The sequence below is a fragment of the Metarhizium acridum genome, assembly GCF_019434415.1.
Source record: "Metarhizium acridum strain ARSEF 324 chromosome Unknown scaffold_380, whole genome shotgun sequence".
Lineage (NCBI taxonomy): Eukaryota > Fungi > Ascomycota > Sordariomycetes > Hypocreales > Clavicipitaceae > Metarhizium > Metarhizium acridum.
In genome coordinates, this window is record NW_027094031.1 from 244559 (window position 1) to 261460 (window position 16902).

Below are 16902 nucleotides of genomic sequence, written 5' to 3' on the forward strand. Positions count from 1 at the left end.
TAGTAAAAAGTAAGGCATTTTAAAGAGCTGATTTAGCTCTTTTAAATGATATAAAATTTTTCCTTATAACCCTTATAATTAGCCTTATAATTTTAAGTTAAAAAAACAAGGGTCTTTTTTCCTTAAAATACATTTATAGGTATTTTACTAATGTAATGTAATGTATTTAAATACAATACACGAAAATACAATACAATACAAAATACAATACACAATACACTTGTATTTACTATATTCGTAAGAGCTCTGATTAGAATAATACGATTACCTTTATAATGTCTTTTATATTAGCCTATTAAAGTTATAAAAAAGGTAAGAAAATACTAGTAAAAACTCGCTTTTAATACTAGACCTTAAAGAGAATAATAAAGAGTATAAAGTTAAAGAAGTTAAAAACTAAAAAGAGTTCTAAGAAGACACCTATTACCTAGTAAAGTAAAAGGGATAGCTCTTAAAGTATAATTAATAGGTAGCTATTAAAGATATAATTAACGCGCTTAAGGTAATTATTACGTTTTAATAAAATAAGAATAAACGAAAAGCTAATAAAATATTATAAGAAAACTATAAGTAAGAGATTATTACGCGAAAACTAAACGATTATACTCTTACTATTATTAATTTTATTTATATTAACTTTTAGGCTAATAAACTATTAAATAAAAAATAAATGAAATAACGCTTAAAGCGTGAGAAAAACTAATAGAAAAGCACTTAAAGCGCTATTTTTAGGTAGGTTATTACTAAATTTATTAACGGTAATTACCTTCTTTACGTTATTATAAAGGTAGCGAATCGCTATTACCTAAGTAATATAATCTAAGTTAAACGAACGTAAACGTAAGACTTAAGTTACTTTTTATTTGCTAAAGACTTAGTTATAATTCGCCTAATAATAATTAATAAGTGAAATAATAAGAAGTTACTAGTAAAGAAGTTTACTTACGCTATTAAACTATAAAGAAGAAATTTAAGCAATTAAAAGCTACTTTTAAGCTATTATATACTAGTAGTAGACACTTTAAGTAAACTAAAAGAAGAGAATTAGCTAGCGAATATATTATAATAAATTAAGGAAAAACGCACCTATAAGCTCTTTACTATATTAGTTAACCTATAGGTAATATAGTAGATAGTCTTAGTATAATTAAAGCTATAAATAATTTCTAGTAAAAGCTAGGTAAAGCGCACGCGAGTTACGCGTGAAAAAATATAACTAGTATTATTATTATTACCGTTATTTTTATTCTTTAAAACTAAGGTAATTATAAGCTACTAAAGGTAGCTTAAAAGGCGTAAAAGATTAACTATATCTTTAGCTATAATAGGAATAAGCTATATAAACGTTAGTAAAAATATAGTAAAACTATAAGAAAACCCTTTAAAGTTATAAATTAATTAAATTACACGTATTAGCGCGCGTAATATACTATTAATAGCGCTTAAAAAGGCTAGTATTTAGGCTTAAGTTACTATTAAAAGTATAGGGAATTTAAAGAAGTTTAAGCTCCTTTAAAAAGCTATAATAGTAGGCGTTTACTACTATATATAGGTAATATATATAAAAATAACGCTTAATACTAATATTTACTATTTTAATAGCAAATAATAGGTAATTAGCTTAATAAAATAAGGTTTCTTAGGTGAAAAAAGGGGATTAAATAAGCGAGGTAAGAAAGAATAAGGTAAGTAGTAATATTTAAAGGAGAAATAACTAGTAAAAGTGCGAAGAGGCTACACTAATTTATATATATAACTAGTCGCGTAATAACGCGATTAACCCTAATTAAACGTTTAGATTATTTATATATTAATTAGCAATATATTATTATATAGTTAACGAGTAACTATTAAGGCCGTTTAGCGCCTAGCTAAAGTAGGGGGGGATAATTATAAGGTAATTAGGGAACCCCGCCTACTTATAACGCGATTAATAACGTTACGTGGAATAGAGGCTTTAAGACTATATCCCTTATATCTCGTACAACTAGAAAATAGGATAAGCTTTAGTTATTATAATATAACTACCCCTACTTTAGCTACCTGACTTCCAGTCCCTCTTATAATCTTACATAAGTACCCTATAAGTTACACTTTAAGCGTTCTTAGCCTTACTTTTTCCTATAATATAAGCTTTATAAGGCTTTATACCCTTATTTATCACTTAAATACCTAAATCTATTACTAGCTTAATATAATTTATATAGTTAAGATAGCCTATTTTAAGGTATAACACTTATAAAGGGATAAACTATAAGATATTATTTATAAAAAAGGCTACTAGGTTATTAATAACTTTAAAGGTATTCTAGTGCTTTATAGTTTACGTGTATAAGTAATCTAAGTAATTAAACTATTTATACGCTATACCTTAAATAATAAGATATTCTCTATTATATATTACGCGCTCTTTATAGTAGTTTTATATGTACTTAAAGCGCGGCTTTTTAATAAACGCTTTTAAGGCTAGTAAATTTATTAATAACGTTAAAATATATAGCACTTATTAAAGCTTAATAAGCTTAGTATTATTAACTCTTTAAACTATTAGGGAAACTATATTATTATCAAGTGCTTAGGTATTATTACTTACTTTATTTATAGAGATTAGTTTATTAAATACCTTATAATTATTAAATATATACTAGTTATAATAAACGTAATACTTTATAGCGTTATTAAATATTTAATTAAGGCTTCTTATATTTACTTTATAACCTTTAACTATTATATTAATAATCTTATTCTTATTAATTATTACTATAAAGAAGTTACCTAGGTCTTATAGCTACGCTAAAAATGCTTTTATATCTTAAGGTATATTAGCGTTTATATTATATACTATTAGGCGTTTATTTACGGTATTCTTACTAGCACGCTATCTATTTTAAACTATATACTTGCTATTATTATAATTACTTAAAGTGTTTAGTTATTCGTGTATACTATAAATCTTCTAGAAAGGCCCTTAATAGTTATTAGGCTTTAAGGCCTTTATTTACTTTTATAAGAGCTAGTTTAACCCTATTATATCTCTTTTATACTTACTATTAGTATTATTATTAGTATAGTAGGTAAAGAGATTAATAAGGCCTTTATTACTTTAATTAATAAGCTTCTTTTTTATCTTTAGGTATTAATACTTATCTTAGGTAAGATCTATTAGTAAGTTTAAAGTAATATTCGCATTATTATTAATACTAGCTACCTAGTATTATTAATAGACTTATAAATAAAAGATACTAAAGGTATCCCTTAAGTTAGTAAGAAACTATAACTAATAGAGCTTCTTAAGTATTATCTAGTTTAGCTATATACGTTTAAGTTTATATAGCCTTTCCTTAAATACCTAAGCGAATTCTTATATATTATTATATTTTTATAGGGTATTAATAAGAAGTCTAATAATAACTTTATTAAGAATATTAGCTTCGCGTTATTAACTAAGTTTTTATAGCGTTAAGTAGGTCTTATACGCGTTTATTTTAGCTTTAATCTTTTCTATTATATAGGTAAAGTATAACCTATAAATACCTATAAGTAAGTTATAATTACGTTATTCTTAAAATATAAGTTACTATACGTGCTTATTTTAGATTTTATTTAAATAAAGCTTTATTAAAGGAGTAAATTATAAGAGCGAATAAACGTAATAAATTTAACTATAATAGTATTCTTTAATACTTTATTTTACTTAGCTTAATTAATAGAGTTCTTAAGTTTAAGTATAGCTAAGTAATTACTACTATTATTAATAGTCTTAGCTATTAAGCTTTATACGTTAAAGTTATTAACGTTAACTTTAAGTTCTTTATTTAGTATTAGTTTAAGAAGTATAATATTATTACGTTATTAGGGAGCTATTATACGTAATATATTACTAGAGTATTAACTTAGTAATTTTAGTGTATTTTAGTGTTTTAAGGGAATAAAAGCTAATAATAGCTTAAAGGCTTAAAGGTTATTAAATTATTTAGTATAGCTAGGTTCTTAGTTTATTTAAGTGTTTAAGAGATATTAAATGTTTTAGGTAATTATATATACTTATAAGGTATAAGTTTTACTTTTAACCTCTTTTAAACTAAAAGGGAAAATACCCTAATATATTACTTAAAGCTTACTTTTAAAGATAAGGTACCTATTAATAAAGGTATCTTATTAATCTCACGTATAAGTTATAGGTAAATATTTTAATCTAAAATTAATACTTATTAAGGGAATATTTTTAAAGGCTTAAATATATTAGTTTACTCTTAACTTTTACCTAAAAGGTATTATTAAGTGAGAATTACTCGCGCTTAAAATATTACTTCTCTTAGTTATATTAGAGAGCGTTTACTAGTATTAATAATTACTTATATTAGTATTCCCTTTACGTATAACTTACTTAAGTTTAAAGTTAATATTAGTTACTAGAATATTAATAGGCTTATTATACTTCTTAAATAAAATAAATAATAAGCTACTTACCTATTAATTTAAATTCTTAAAGTTATATTAAGTTTTTATAATAGTAATAATAGTACTAATAATAGTAAATTTAACGTTATTTTAATTTAAGATTTAAGGTTACCTTACCTTAAACTTACCCTTACTTATAATAAATAATAGTAGATTTAGTAGAGTAATATCTATTATATAATAAATGTATTTAATATAAAAGAGAGAGAATTATATTTAAAAAAGAAGGTTTAATCTTTAAGGTACCTATTAAAAGAGCTTTTTATAGACTTAAAAGAAGTTTAAAGTAATAGTAAAGGCTTTAAAGCTACTAAGCTTATAACCTATTATAATTATATGTATTATCCCGTTATATAGAATAAAAAGTATAAGTTATACCGGTACACATTATAGGCGGTACGAGCCCTAATATACACCCCACCTACCAATCCAGCCGAAGTGACTGTAATTGGTTGTGGAAATCGAACAGCCAGGCCGCCTACGTTGGAGCCAAGGAGCCAAGCACAGACGACACGGCGGCCGACGACGCTAGACGGTAGACGCTCTCGAGTTGGGGTTGCACTCGGCACTGCAGAAAATGCCCACCGCCTCACTGGGTCACTGACCTCTTGGCCATTGACCAATTGACCGTCGACCCAAACGGATGCAAGGGGACACCAGGGGGGAACAAGGGGGACAGAACTTACAATGGAGGACAAAGTACGGAGCATCCTCCTCCCTAATACTCCATCCTCCGTGCTCAGTACCGCCGACACCTGACATCTTCCACCGCTGGCAAACACGGGGCACCAAGGCCGGGCTGTTGACTCCCGGCTGCTGGCGTTTCTCCTGAGACGGCTTGCATATCCACCATTTTGACCTTTCTAGTTGTGGCTCCTAGCCAAGGTCGACCGACGTGACAATGGATCTCCAGTTCGATGCCACTGCCGACGATAACGTGCCCCCTATCCCAAACCGCCACCATATCCACGTTTCTCAGAGAGAAGCCCGCGATCTACAGCCTCGCCCTTCTCGCAATTCTCGTCGACAATCGCCCCAGCGCACCGCGCGCCCAGTCATCCCTCCCGCCTCTCCCGAGGTAATATCCAACCTCATCACCAGCCTCAGCGCCATCTCACAACCCACCAGCAGCCACTTTGAATCGCATCCAGCCGCCGTCAACTTCGCCTTGCCCACGAGTCCCGTCAGCCCCAGCTCTGGCAGCTTTGGCGTCGATTACGGTGCCTATACTCGCTCCGAGCCCGAGGAACCTACTCAAGACCCTACGTCACTTGACAACCTAGCAGCGAGTCCCCCTATTGTTCGCACCTCGAAGCCAACCAGCGGATATTCGCCATTGACGGGTCCCAAGAGCCCCTCGACCCGGAGTACCAGCCGCGAGAGCGGATCTGGTCTTCGTTCATTTATTCGCAGCAACAGCGTGGCCTCGCGTCCATCCTCCCCGGCGTCCGCTACATCCAAGAATGACGATACTCACAGCATAGGCAACCTGTCCATAGAACGTGGATCCGCGCCAACCCCGGAGCTGAAACACCATCGATCGCACGACAGCTGGGGAAAAAAGACCGGCCGGAGCACAAAGGGACTGATGTACATGAGCTCCAAGGAGCGTCTCCGTGAAAGAGAATTCGAAAGAAAACGATTGCCAAGGAGGTCCGGCAGTCAAAGCGAATCCGGCAGAGGGACCCCTAACAGCATCATGAACAACGGGGCCCGACCAGACCCTTCCCTCGCCGAGACAGTCATCAACGAAGAGCCTGGCTCTCATAGTGACAGCCCGGGACTGAATGAGCCAAAGAAGTTAGATAGCCCGCAGCCTATTCCCGCGCGAGACTCGAGCCTAAGAAAGTCACGAACTCATCAAAAACGCACGAGCGCACGTCGGTCCAAACGAGATGGTGATACCCCGGCATCAATAGCCATACCAGAGACTGAAGAACACGTCGCTTCTGATGTGCCGCCGCAGTCGCCGCAACAGCAGCAGCAGCATACTCGTACGGGCTCAGAGACGGGTACCCAAGGAAAATCTTTTTTGCTCGGTCCAGAAGAATGCCCAGCGTCCCCCGTGTCGGCATCAAGAGCTCCTCAGCCTCTCCCAGATTTGAACATGGAAGCTGTGAATTACAATGATGAGGGAGCTGCGCCGTTTCCCGCAGTCTCGCAGAGACGACGGGAAAGCCACAGCGCTGAACGTAGCAGCAGTCGACTATCTGGCCGGCTAAGTCCTGCCCCGAAAGAGGCCCTGCGAGTGAAGCGCAGTAGTTCGCGTCTGAAGCGGTTGTCAGGCCCCCTTAGCCCTCGAAGTGAATCTAGATCCAGTGCGGCTGCCTCGCCCGAACCCGCGCAACAGGCTCAGCAGCAGGCCTATCCTGCCGGTTACGAACGACCCGGATCCGCAGATTCAGTGGACGATGCTGTTGAATCGTACCTCTGTTCCCCACGTCTGTCTCAAAAGATTCGACACCCTCAGACAGGTCGAGTCATTTCCTTCTCAGAAGTCGGCGATGCGAATGGATCAGCAGTTTTCTGCTGTGTTGGGATGGGCTTGACAAGATACATCACCGCATTTTACGATGAGCTGGCATTGACTTTGAAACTTCGACTCATTACACCTGACCGGCCCGGAGTTGGTGATAGTGAGCCCTATGCCGATGGAACAACGACTCCTTTGAGCTGGCCTGGTACGTATCCTACTCACTTGTGTGATAGAAGAGAGGTTCAATTATTGACTGGCGCAGATGATGTTTATGCCATTTGCCAAGCGTTAAAGATTACCAAGTTCTCGATTCTTGCTCATTCGGCAGGCGCAATTTATGCTCTTGCAACGGCATTGCGAATGCCCCAGCATATCCGCGGACGAATTCATCTCTTGGCGCCATGGATTCCCCCATCTCAGATGAATGTGTTTGGTGGATCTCAAACGCTGCCCCCGACTAATGCTATTCCCACATCGCAAAAGATTTTGCGTGCTCTGCCAACAACTCTCCTGAAGGCGGCTAATAGTAGCTTCATGACGGCAACAAGTAGTTCCATCACGAGCTCTTTGCCCAAGAATCCACGTCGCGCTAAACGCAAGTCGAATACTCATGGCAAAGACAACAACACTGGTAATCGCAATGCCATGCAGATGAACGACAAGGAGAACCTCAACAGCACCGCTCAAGGAAAGGACAAGCTAGAAGGAGGGCAAGCGGAGAATGGGTTTGACTCTCCTAACATGAGCGAGCATATGGACCAAATTCAGCCAGTTGGAGGTAATGGTGTGAATGGAGGCTCGGTAATGGCCGAATCTACACTTGATATCATGACAGACAAGGAACGACAAATGACGTACGACACGCGCCTTACTCACGCTATTTGGGAGCTGGCAACTACAGGAGCCAATCCCGCCGTTGACCTTTTGGTGTGTCTGGAGAGAAGACACACGATTGGATTTCGCTACGTCGACATCACACGGCCCGTGGTCATTCATCATGGCAGCAGAGACACGCGCGTACCCGTTGAAAATGTCAAATGGCTCGGCAAGACGATGCGTCGCTGCGAAGTGCGTGTTTTGGAAGGCGAAGGACACGGTTTGATGGCCAGCGCAACGGTCATGGGCTCAGTCTTGATGGAAATGAGCAAAGAGTGGGAAGATTGGATGCGCTTGACGGGCGCAGATGGACGGAAAGACCGCGAGAGAGGACGGCGAGGGACGATTGTTCGTTGAGATGCCAAGAGGGTGCATCACTAATTAAGCGTAAGAGGTTGACGCGATTCATTCTTGGATGTGGATGTTGCGCTACCACGGAGAGCATCCGCTTTTCATTAATCTTGTTACTTGATACCATGTATCACTTATCGAACGGAAGCGCAGAAAGCAATACTACGACGATGATACCCCGGTATTACTTTGTGTGAGTTGTATTAGTATAAAATAGCAGACTGAAGGGGTCATGTATAATGGGATTGCAGAGAGGAGCACATACATCTAATGAGTTGGGCATTGCTTGGCGTAAAACAAAAAAGGACAAGAAATAGAGCCCTGTGTATTTGTTTTAGGATGTAATTGAGACGACTGGGGTGTACTTTTGCTGCAGCTGACATTTTGAGTATCCTGTGTGATTGTCTGGAAGGAGGTTCAAGCCTCTTAATTGATGAGCCGTATCCAAGTTGTCAGCGGCAGTTTTTGACGAGGCTCGCCATGATTGACTGCGGACGGCCGTTAAAGTTGATAGGATCTGAACATTTGATGTATCTCCATGGGTCATTGTTGATTTTGTTCTCCAGCACAGAACATTGGAGTTGCACTGCACCCTGTTCTTGCACAAGTGCCGTCTGGTGCGATTCTGGATTTGTTTCCTTTCGCTCAGGCTAAACGTTTCTCACGGCAGGCATGATCTAGCGACCGGCGCTCCGTATCATATTAAAAAAAGAGAAAGAAAGAAGGCCGCTGGTTGCCAGCTGGTCAGCACCGGTGGGTATGGAGGGATGGAGAACGTCTGATTCTCGTGCCAAAGTTTACCTTGCATCTTCAACATCAAGCCACTCAACCATCTGTTTGTCGTTCGACCCCATCTGTCACATTCGAATCCTTCATTCACTTCCGCCATGGGGAATGTTGTCACTATTTCCCAAATTTTCCAGGGTATTGGTGGCCTAATATCGTGGTTTCTGAGCTGGAAACGCATACTGAGAGGGCTTTCCCCGCGGTCCGTACGTCGCTCCTTCTTGGAACTTAAACGTGACTACGGCGCGTTTCGTGCGATACTCCTGGTTTTCATTTTCCCTGATGTTCGCCATGGACTTGATCGTATCCAGCGAGAAATACTCGATCCGCCTGTCGATGGCGCCCTAGCTGCAGAGAAGGCGATGAGTCTAAAGGAATCTATATCTGATCACTGTATTACGCTTTGCGGTCCTGTATGTGTATCTTGTTCCCCTCTGCTGTCGTTGTTTCCTTTTCTTCTTCTACATGGGCTGACATGCGATCCTGCAAAACAGGCATGCTCCGTGGCACAATTGTCTCTCTTGGGACTGTCGCTTCACAATCTGATTCTCCTACATTGGGTAGCCGCGGCAGCCCTCGCCTTCAGCCTGACGACTGGCACGCTGTCCACCTTCCTGGCATTTGTTTTACACCGGCATGTTGACAGCCTTCTGGAGCCTTCTGACCTGAAGAAATGGTTTGGCAGACCCGCCGACAAACGAGGGACCTCCGCGGAAGTTGACAGACTGGTCGGCGAAGACTCGACTCGCAGTCTCAAGCATGAACAAGGTGGTGAAGCGACTTGCGGCACGAACTGCCCGGACCGCGAGGTGAGGGCCAAGGAACTGACGAAACGCATGCGTTGGAAGAACGTGTCGTTCCATGCTGCTTTTATGATGAAAATTCCGGCCGTATTATCGGTTTGGTCCTCGGGAGCGTTTCTTATTGGGATCGGAGTATATTTAGTGTCCTATTGGGCTTCGAATCCGGAAGCTCCTGCCTCTGGCACAGTAGATGCTTCTCAGGGCGGAGGCAACTTTCTTGTCATTCTTGTTGTGTATATTGTTGCCATGGCTCTTGGTTTACTGCTGGTTTTGGTGCCAAGTGTTCTAAAGTATATACAGGATGCACCAATTCGACAACTCGACGAGGTCGCGAACCCAAAGAATGGTCGGTCTAAGCTAGACTTTGAAGAACGCTTTGGAGACTTTGAAGAATACTTTGAAGACTCTGGAGAGCGCTTTAAAGACCCTAAAGAATGTTGTAGAAACTTCAAACAAACCTTTCGGTGTTTTAATGAACTCTATGCAGACTTTGAAGATGTCTTCTGGGAGTCGATTGGGGAGCCGGAAAGTTCTGGAACACAGGCGGACGAGCACTCCAATATTCTTCTAAACGATTCGGCAATAATTTCCGGAAATACAACTGCCCGTGAAAATACACAAACGCGAAAATCCTGTCAAGAGGAGACTAGACAGGGGAACAGCATTGCGAAGGAGGCCACTCAATCGGATGTCGAGGAGGACGAAGTCGGCACTGGCTACGCTTCTCCTGAAGAAGGACTAGGTCACTCGCAGGGACAGTTCCTCAGTTCGATATATGGTAGTCATGTCGAGCAACAGATCTCAGAACTAATGAAGTGCAGAATGCAGCGGATGATAGGGGTCCAGGAGCGAAACATCGCGCGCTTGCGACTAATGCTACTGAAGGAGGAGTTAAAACAGAAGAAAACTGAAGCGCCTGTTTCTGCTTCAGTGTGCACCCCCGAAGGCTCATCATTTCCCAATCAGGAGTATTGATTGATACAATGCGATACGCCACATCACATGGCAGTCATGCAGGTATAGCATCCCGTTCGCCACCTTTGTCTTCTAATATCTGCTCAGCGCCAAAATCATATGATAGGCAATGCATTAATCCGAGACAGAGTCCCTGAATATAGGCATACCATTGAGGTGTTATCCCCTACTGGCGGCTAATCGCTTGTGTTTCGAACCGACATCCCTTGCGCGACAGGAGTAAGCGTCAGCAGCCAAGACATATTGCGCTTTGTCCTGCATTTTCCGATGGTCCTGGCGTTGCATAAGGACGTTTCTGTTTCATAATACATGGGCCATTTGGAATCATATTCATAGATTACAGGCTGTACAGGCTGTCAGTGGGCATTCTGGCGCGCTTGTTGTTGTAGCTTGGTATGAATGGAATAGGCCGGGAGGCTGGGAGTGAATGAGGGCGACGGAGAACGGAAAAGAAAGAAAGACTAGGAGGAAACGTAATGCCACATAGCTAAGGTATGAATATGTATTTATCACGCCTGCTGCATTTTACCCCGTTAGCTGGCCGTATTAAGCGCATCTGGCGTATATGGCTAGCGTCTATGATTCCACATGCTAAACTCATCTTACAGGCTAGCAGATTAATACCGCCGCCACGCCCAATTCCCAGGCAAGAGGGTGTTTTATTTCGACGGCTGAACGTTTGTGTCCCAGTAGGCTGTGCAGACGTCCACTTTTGCTGTCGCTGTATATAGGCTGTTCTTGTCCTTTGTGTCTGCGGACTTGACTGGGCAATTTTCGCGAAAAAAGGTGTTTGAAACTTGGAACATTTGGCTCGACGTCGTATTGAGATTTGAATCCACACCACTGTGAGAATTACTGAATCGTCCCCCCCGGTCGTTTGAAGTCGGCCGTAATGATAGCCATGAAATAGGCCAATTAGCAGCGGCATGAGCAAATTATCTCGGAGAGCTTCCGTAGCTCAGTTGGTTAGAGCTTCGTACTAATAAACATTAGTGATGCGGAGGCCGCAGGTTCAAGCCCTGCCGGGAGCAAAAATCGTTCCACGATGCTTTCCGAGTATTGCTTTTTTTTATTGAAGTTCCCTTCGTTTATTATTATCTGTTACTATTTTTTTTTAATTGGCCACTGATGGAATGAGAGTGTTTTATTTCTTTGCACCACCAACCGTCCCGTATTCAGTCCAAGGGCAGGTGGTCTTCAATGCGAAGCGCAGGTCCTAGCAGCTGTAATCATCATCAGTGGTATTCTACAAGGCTGATATCCTAGTCATTTCCTGCCGTGAATTTTTTTTTTTAAAAACACAATATTAACCATGCGCCGCCCGAACTTCCCATCATGGTTCCTCCAAGACTCGGGTCCAGTCAAACTTCCTCCAGCCTCTTTTCCACTCATCCACGCGCGCATCACCACGCACCCACCGGCCCTGCTTCTTGACAACATGCGGCTCGGCATCGCATATCCCGCCCAGGACTTCCCTTGCAAACAAGTCCCCCCTTGGCCAGCGGTCCGCATTCTCGACAATGTGGCCCAGCCCGCCGTCCAGCGAGAACCAGACGTGGAAGTAGGGCATCTCCTTGGCGATGCTCCTCCGGAAGGCCATTCTGCCCATTCCGTCACGGGCCTTGGCCGCCGTGTCGATGACCTTTTTGTGCTGCGACCACTCCTCGTCGCTGGAGAGGAAGGCCTCTTTGAAGTATGCCGGGGCCGTGGCGCCCTCTTCGTAGGGAATGGGGACGGCAATCATGGCCGCGTGCATGCGGCGATGCGGCGCGGCCGCGTTCTCGTAAAAGATGACGTCGCGTCCCTGGTCGTGGTACATGCGCGTGAGGCTCTTCATGAAGTTGCGAATCTCCTCCCACTCGTCGTCGTCGCATTCCAAAAGGTTGCCGCGGTGCGTGATGGGCACGATGACGGCGCCGCCGGGACTGACTTCGGGCTCGGTGGTGAGGGTCAGGAAGACGCGCGTGCCGAGGGATATGACGGGTGCCAGGGGCGGCCGGCCTTTGTCTTCGTGGTGGCACAGGGGGCAGTTCTCCAGGATGCGGTTCATCTTTTGGAATTCGTTGACGGCCATGTTCTTGAGGTTGATCTCGCTCTTGTGCACGCGTTTGGCGAGCTTTTCGGCATTCTCGTCCATGTAGTCCAGGTCGTTGTCGTACCTGGCGTCCTTGGCAATGCGTTCTGCGAGACGCAGTCCTTCGCCACCTAGCTGGTTCTTGGTGCGGCGCTCTTCCTTGACCATGTCCTCGATGGACATGTCATTATTTTCCTCCACCAGACCCCTCTCGCGGCCGCGTTTGGTGTCGACAGCCTTAACTTCGCCTCTGGTACCGGCCAGTTGGCGGTTGTCCATGATGCCAAGGACGACGGCCTCGGGAGCATTGGTCCGGGGCCCGAGAGCAGCGGCGCGATTGTATTCCTCTTCCAGCTGCGCGGCTTTGGGGTCCCGGCGCAGCTTGGCCTTCATCATTTGTGCGCGGAGGCGATTGAGAGATGTTTGGTCCATGGCTGCTTTCTTTGCTGGTTCTTCTGGTATGATAGTGCCTGAATCTGGCTCTGCAGCAGCAGCAGCAGCAGCAGCAGCGGATTCGTCATGTGTTGTCGACTTGTCGTGTTCTCGAGCTCGGTACAAGTCCCCCGTGGGCTTTTCCTTCTCCTTGTACCCTTCACCGTAGATCCTGCGCCGTTCCATTTCCTCCTTCTCTTCCCGCGCGTCATCAAAGTCTTGCAAGCTGCCGTATCGCTCAATCGCCACGTCTTCGACTGGCCGTCCACTTGTTTCGGCAGTGGTGTACACTCCCCGCAGCTTTGTCAAGCGCCATGAAGAGCCAGAGTCGCCAAATACGTAATCGACTTTTCTTTCGGCGGCGGGTTGCTGGACATTAGACAGTAACGATGGTTCGTCTAGTTGCTGGATATCTTGATTGAGTTCTCGAGAGTGGATAATTCGCTTCGGTTGCTGCGGAGGCCGTGATGGAAGCTTGCTTCTCTCTGCGCGGTGTACATACTCGACTTCAATGGACGACGGTGCCGTCATCCATGCATCACGCACGGGAGCATCAGATGAGCCTTCGTTACTCGATGACGCCCTTCCTGTCTCTGGTCGATGCTGTGAATGGCGCTCCCTGCTTCTGTCGCCATGGTGCCTTTGTCTCGATCGGTGCGAGTCATCGCCATGGTCGCGCGAGTGTCGACTTCTCTTATGCCTATGGCCATGGTCGTCTTCGTGGTCTCGGCGGCGGTGATGCCTGTGCTCTTTGTCTCTGTCTCTGTCGTCATGATCGCTGTGCCGATGATGATGTCTGTGTTTGCGATGACCTTCTCGACGGTCTCGATCCTGTTCTACCCTCTCTGCCCTTTCGCGCTCCAGCCGCTCGGCGGCAAGAGTTTTTTCAAAGTCGTCTAGGCTGTCCATGGCGATAAATTAGGCTGCACCATGGACTCGCGGCCGCGCGGGAATATTCTGATGCAAGAGTGTTTGCGCCAGAAGCTGAGCTGGGAGCTCCAAGTGCTGGGCCAGATGGTTACAAAGAAGGACTGGGCTGGTTCGGCGGTGGAGCCGCCAGACTCCATGTCCAGACCAGACGCAGATCAGACCAGACGTCTTCCACTTCTACCGAAACATGGAGGCCTTCCACTCCCTCGGCGCCAAACTGTCATACAAAAGTGGTCTTAGTTCTTCTGGACCCGGAGTCCGCATTCCTGAAGGCGTCGTCGCTTGATTCTAGCAACATGGTAGCCCACTGCGCATTCGCGGTGCGTCAAGAGTTGATCCTGTCTATCACCGATTCAGTTTCGCCGAATAGTGTAGCTACTGGCCGAAGTGTCACGTTTAGGGCCGTTATGTAGGAAGTTAAATCTAGCCCCAAGTCCTCACTTCCAGGACGTATATTTCAACACATTATGTGGTACAAGTCTCCAGGGCGACCTACCGTCTTGAACTCTCCGGAACATGATCATGGATCATTAATGCGGTCATAACAGCGCTCTTAGTTATTGTATGAGCGTCGCTCAGGGCGACGAAAGGGGCAGACACGTAGAAGTGATAGAGAGATTCCGGGCGGTGAATAAGTGATGATGGGAGTAAGGAGTAGCGAGAGAACAATGTGTGTATAAACTCTTGGGCTCAGGGAATGTGATTTATGCACCGAGTAAGTTAACCATCCCGTTTGATCAGAGCACCATACTACTAAGACTAGACGCGTTAAGGAATCCGCCATTCATTTTACATTCACATTCTACTCACCCATTACTGCCAGACCTTCCTTCCTCTTTCCCCATTTCCCTGACTCACTTCTCTTTACTTTTCTAGTTTTTATCAAATTCTAGCTCCTTCTTTCGAGCTATAAAAGCCTTTCTCCTCAAGTACGCTAAGTTTTCTTGCTATGCTTAACTTAAAACCTTAGTTTTGCTAACATTTGGCTTGTTGACAGAGTTAGACTAAACCTAGACACGCTGGCGTACAATGTCTTCTCCAACAAAGCACAGACGCAAATCACTGGCGAGTCTTTTCGAGGATTCTATAAACATTACACCCGCAGCATCGACATCCAGAAGAGACCCTAGTCCAACCAAAAGAGCTATGATGAAGCACAGTCTTCGCGATACCATCTCCCGAGGATGGCCTTCCGCGTCACTGCAAAAGGATCATGTTTTCATGACCATTCATGCCGACGATGTTTACCGCCAAGTTGGGGCTGTCCAAAACCCACAACAATTGTTTGAGAAGGCCAAGGACTGGATGATTTCCATCCAAAATACAGAGCGCGACGAAGTGAAAAACGACCTTATTCTCAAAGAGCTCCACGAGGCCATGATCCGCGCAATCTTTGGCAGCAATCAGATCGAACGGGCAGGACTGAACCTGGACCTTACCATTGAGCTTTGTCGCAAAGTCTTTGCCGGCGAAGAAGTTGGAGAGGTCTCTGAGCGAGATCCGGCATACCAAAAGCAACTTTTGGAGCTCTACCACAAGCAGTCTGATCTCAAAAACATGCCAGCCAAGTACATCCTACGAAGCCGCAACGAGGTTGTCCAACATGCGAGGGCATTTCAGCACATTGTTCATGCTTTTGTTGTTGAGAAAAAAGATCTCTCGGAAGATCTTATCAAGGAAACGCACCGAATCCTTGTCAAGCGTGTCCCAATTGTCGAGGAAGGCCATCCAGACGTCAGCCCTGACCAGTATGGGGGAATCTACAGAAAGGTTGTTGTTGGCGCAGGCACAACCAACTTCACTGTTCCCCAGTTTGTGCCAAAGAAAATGAAGGAAATGTGCGATGCCCTCAAAGAAGAACTAAAGGCCGCCGAGGACAAGAAGGGGATAGATCCATTCTCCATTGCTTCCAAGTACTCCCTGGAGTTTGTCCAGATTCACCCGTTCCAAGACGGCAATGGGCGAATGTGCAGAATGATACTTAATGCTATTCTGTGCCGCTACGCTGGGGTAATAGTTCCCATTGGGGAACAGGGTGAGGAGAGGAGTGTCTACATGGGTATCAAGCGGCGCGCCAGTCAAGAAATGGAGGGACATGGGGAGTACGCGACTTTTGTTTTGGAGAAGGCGCTGCCACGCTTGAGACAGATGAAAAAGAAGCTGATGGGCAAGAGAGAGAAATAACTCATGGCCCAAGAATGACTGTAGGAGATGGCGGACGTTTGATCTCTTGGTTACTTACTCTTTGCTTCATCATCAATTATACTGAGCACCGCCCAAAAGCTCTAGCCATTTCTCAGGGTTGTCAGTGCCGTGCAGTGTCATGATTAGACAGTTCCATACGTAATACATTGGCGGTTGTACAGCAACTCTACCAAAAGTTGCTTCCGCAAGTCTAGGGTCACAGGCACAAATCATATATATACAGCTGATTTATGAGACACCATGTCAATTATTCTGTAGTATGAAGAATCGACCAACTTATCTAAAATGAGCAAATTCTAGACGTTTCAGCGTAACGGCCCGGGGGAATTGGAAATTGGAAATGGAGGCGCGGAGTGCATCAAGATCATCTAACACGAAGCCGAGCTACAGGAGGCTGCAGAGAGAACAGTCATACCATGAGCTGGCGTCTTACGAGGTCGACTTTACCCGGTTCAAGTCCACAACGTAGTCGTGAATAGAGAGGGTAACATCTTACCGGGCGCGCTCACCAGACCTGCCCTGTTCCCCGGCTA

General features: G+C 43.7%; 4 protein-coding genes and 1 non-coding gene across 5 annotated transcripts; 4 read left to right on the top strand and 1 right to left on the bottom strand.

The window, feature by feature from the left end:
- Positions 1–5205: 5205 nt before the first annotated feature.
- J3458_016219 (uncharacterized protein) lies at positions 5206–8519 on the top strand. Its single transcript, XM_066120948.1, has 2 exons — positions 5206–5539; positions 5590–8519. The coding sequence occupies exons 1-2, from the start codon at positions 5379–5381 to the stop codon at positions 8168–8170; spliced, it is 2742 nt and encodes a 913-aa protein (XP_065974073.1). The 5' UTR covers positions 5206–5378; the 3' UTR covers positions 8171–8519.
- Positions 8520–9051: 532 nt separating this feature from the next.
- J3458_016220 (uncharacterized protein) lies at positions 9052–11329 on the top strand (the record flags this gene model as incomplete). The annotated part of the gene is made up of 3 exons (XM_066120949.1): positions 9052–9363; positions 9445–10770; positions 10857–11329. 2 exons carry the CDS (start codon positions 9052–9054, stop codon positions 10726–10728), a joined length of 1596 nt encoding a protein of 531 aa, XP_065974074.1. The 3' UTR covers positions 10729–10770; positions 10857–11329.
- A 346-nt stretch (positions 11330–11675) lies between these two features.
- On the top strand, positions 11676–11759 carry J3458_016221. The gene has a single exon. It is a non-coding gene; the product is annotated as a tRNA-Ile (tRNA).
- A 263-nt stretch (positions 11760–12022) lies between these two features.
- cwf19_1 (Pre-mRNA-splicing factor cwf19) lies at positions 12023–14237 on the bottom strand. Its single transcript, XM_007813848.2, has one exon. It carries the CDS (start codon positions 14141–14143, stop codon positions 12062–12064), a length of 2082 nt encoding a protein of 693 aa, XP_007812039.2. The 5' UTR covers positions 14144–14237; the 3' UTR covers positions 12023–12061.
- A 591-nt stretch (positions 14238–14828) lies between these two features.
- J3458_016223 (uncharacterized protein) lies at positions 14829–16396 on the top strand. Its single transcript, XM_007813847.2, has 2 exons — positions 14829–15093; positions 15162–16396. Exon 2 carries the CDS (start codon positions 15194–15196, stop codon positions 16346–16348), a length of 1155 nt encoding a protein of 384 aa, XP_007812038.2. The 5' UTR covers positions 14829–15093; positions 15162–15193; the 3' UTR covers positions 16349–16396.
- Positions 16397–16902: the final 506 nt, after the last annotated feature.

Coding starts and splice junctions, on each gene's coding strand:
- J3458_016219 (XM_066120948.1), top strand. CDS start 5,379: ATGCCACTGCCGACGATAACGTGCCCCCTATCCCAAACCGCCACCATA. Junction 5,540..5,589: donor TCCCTCCCGCCTCTCCCGAG/GTAATATCCAAC, acceptor ACAACCCACCAG/CAGCCACTTTGAATCGCATC.
- cwf19_1 (XM_007813848.2), bottom strand. CDS start 14,143: ATGGACAGCCTAGACGACTTTGAAAAAACTCTTGCCGCCGAGCGGCTG.
- J3458_016223 (XM_007813847.2), top strand. CDS start 15,194: ATGTCTTCTCCAACAAAGCACAGACGCAAATCACTGGCGAGTCTTTTC.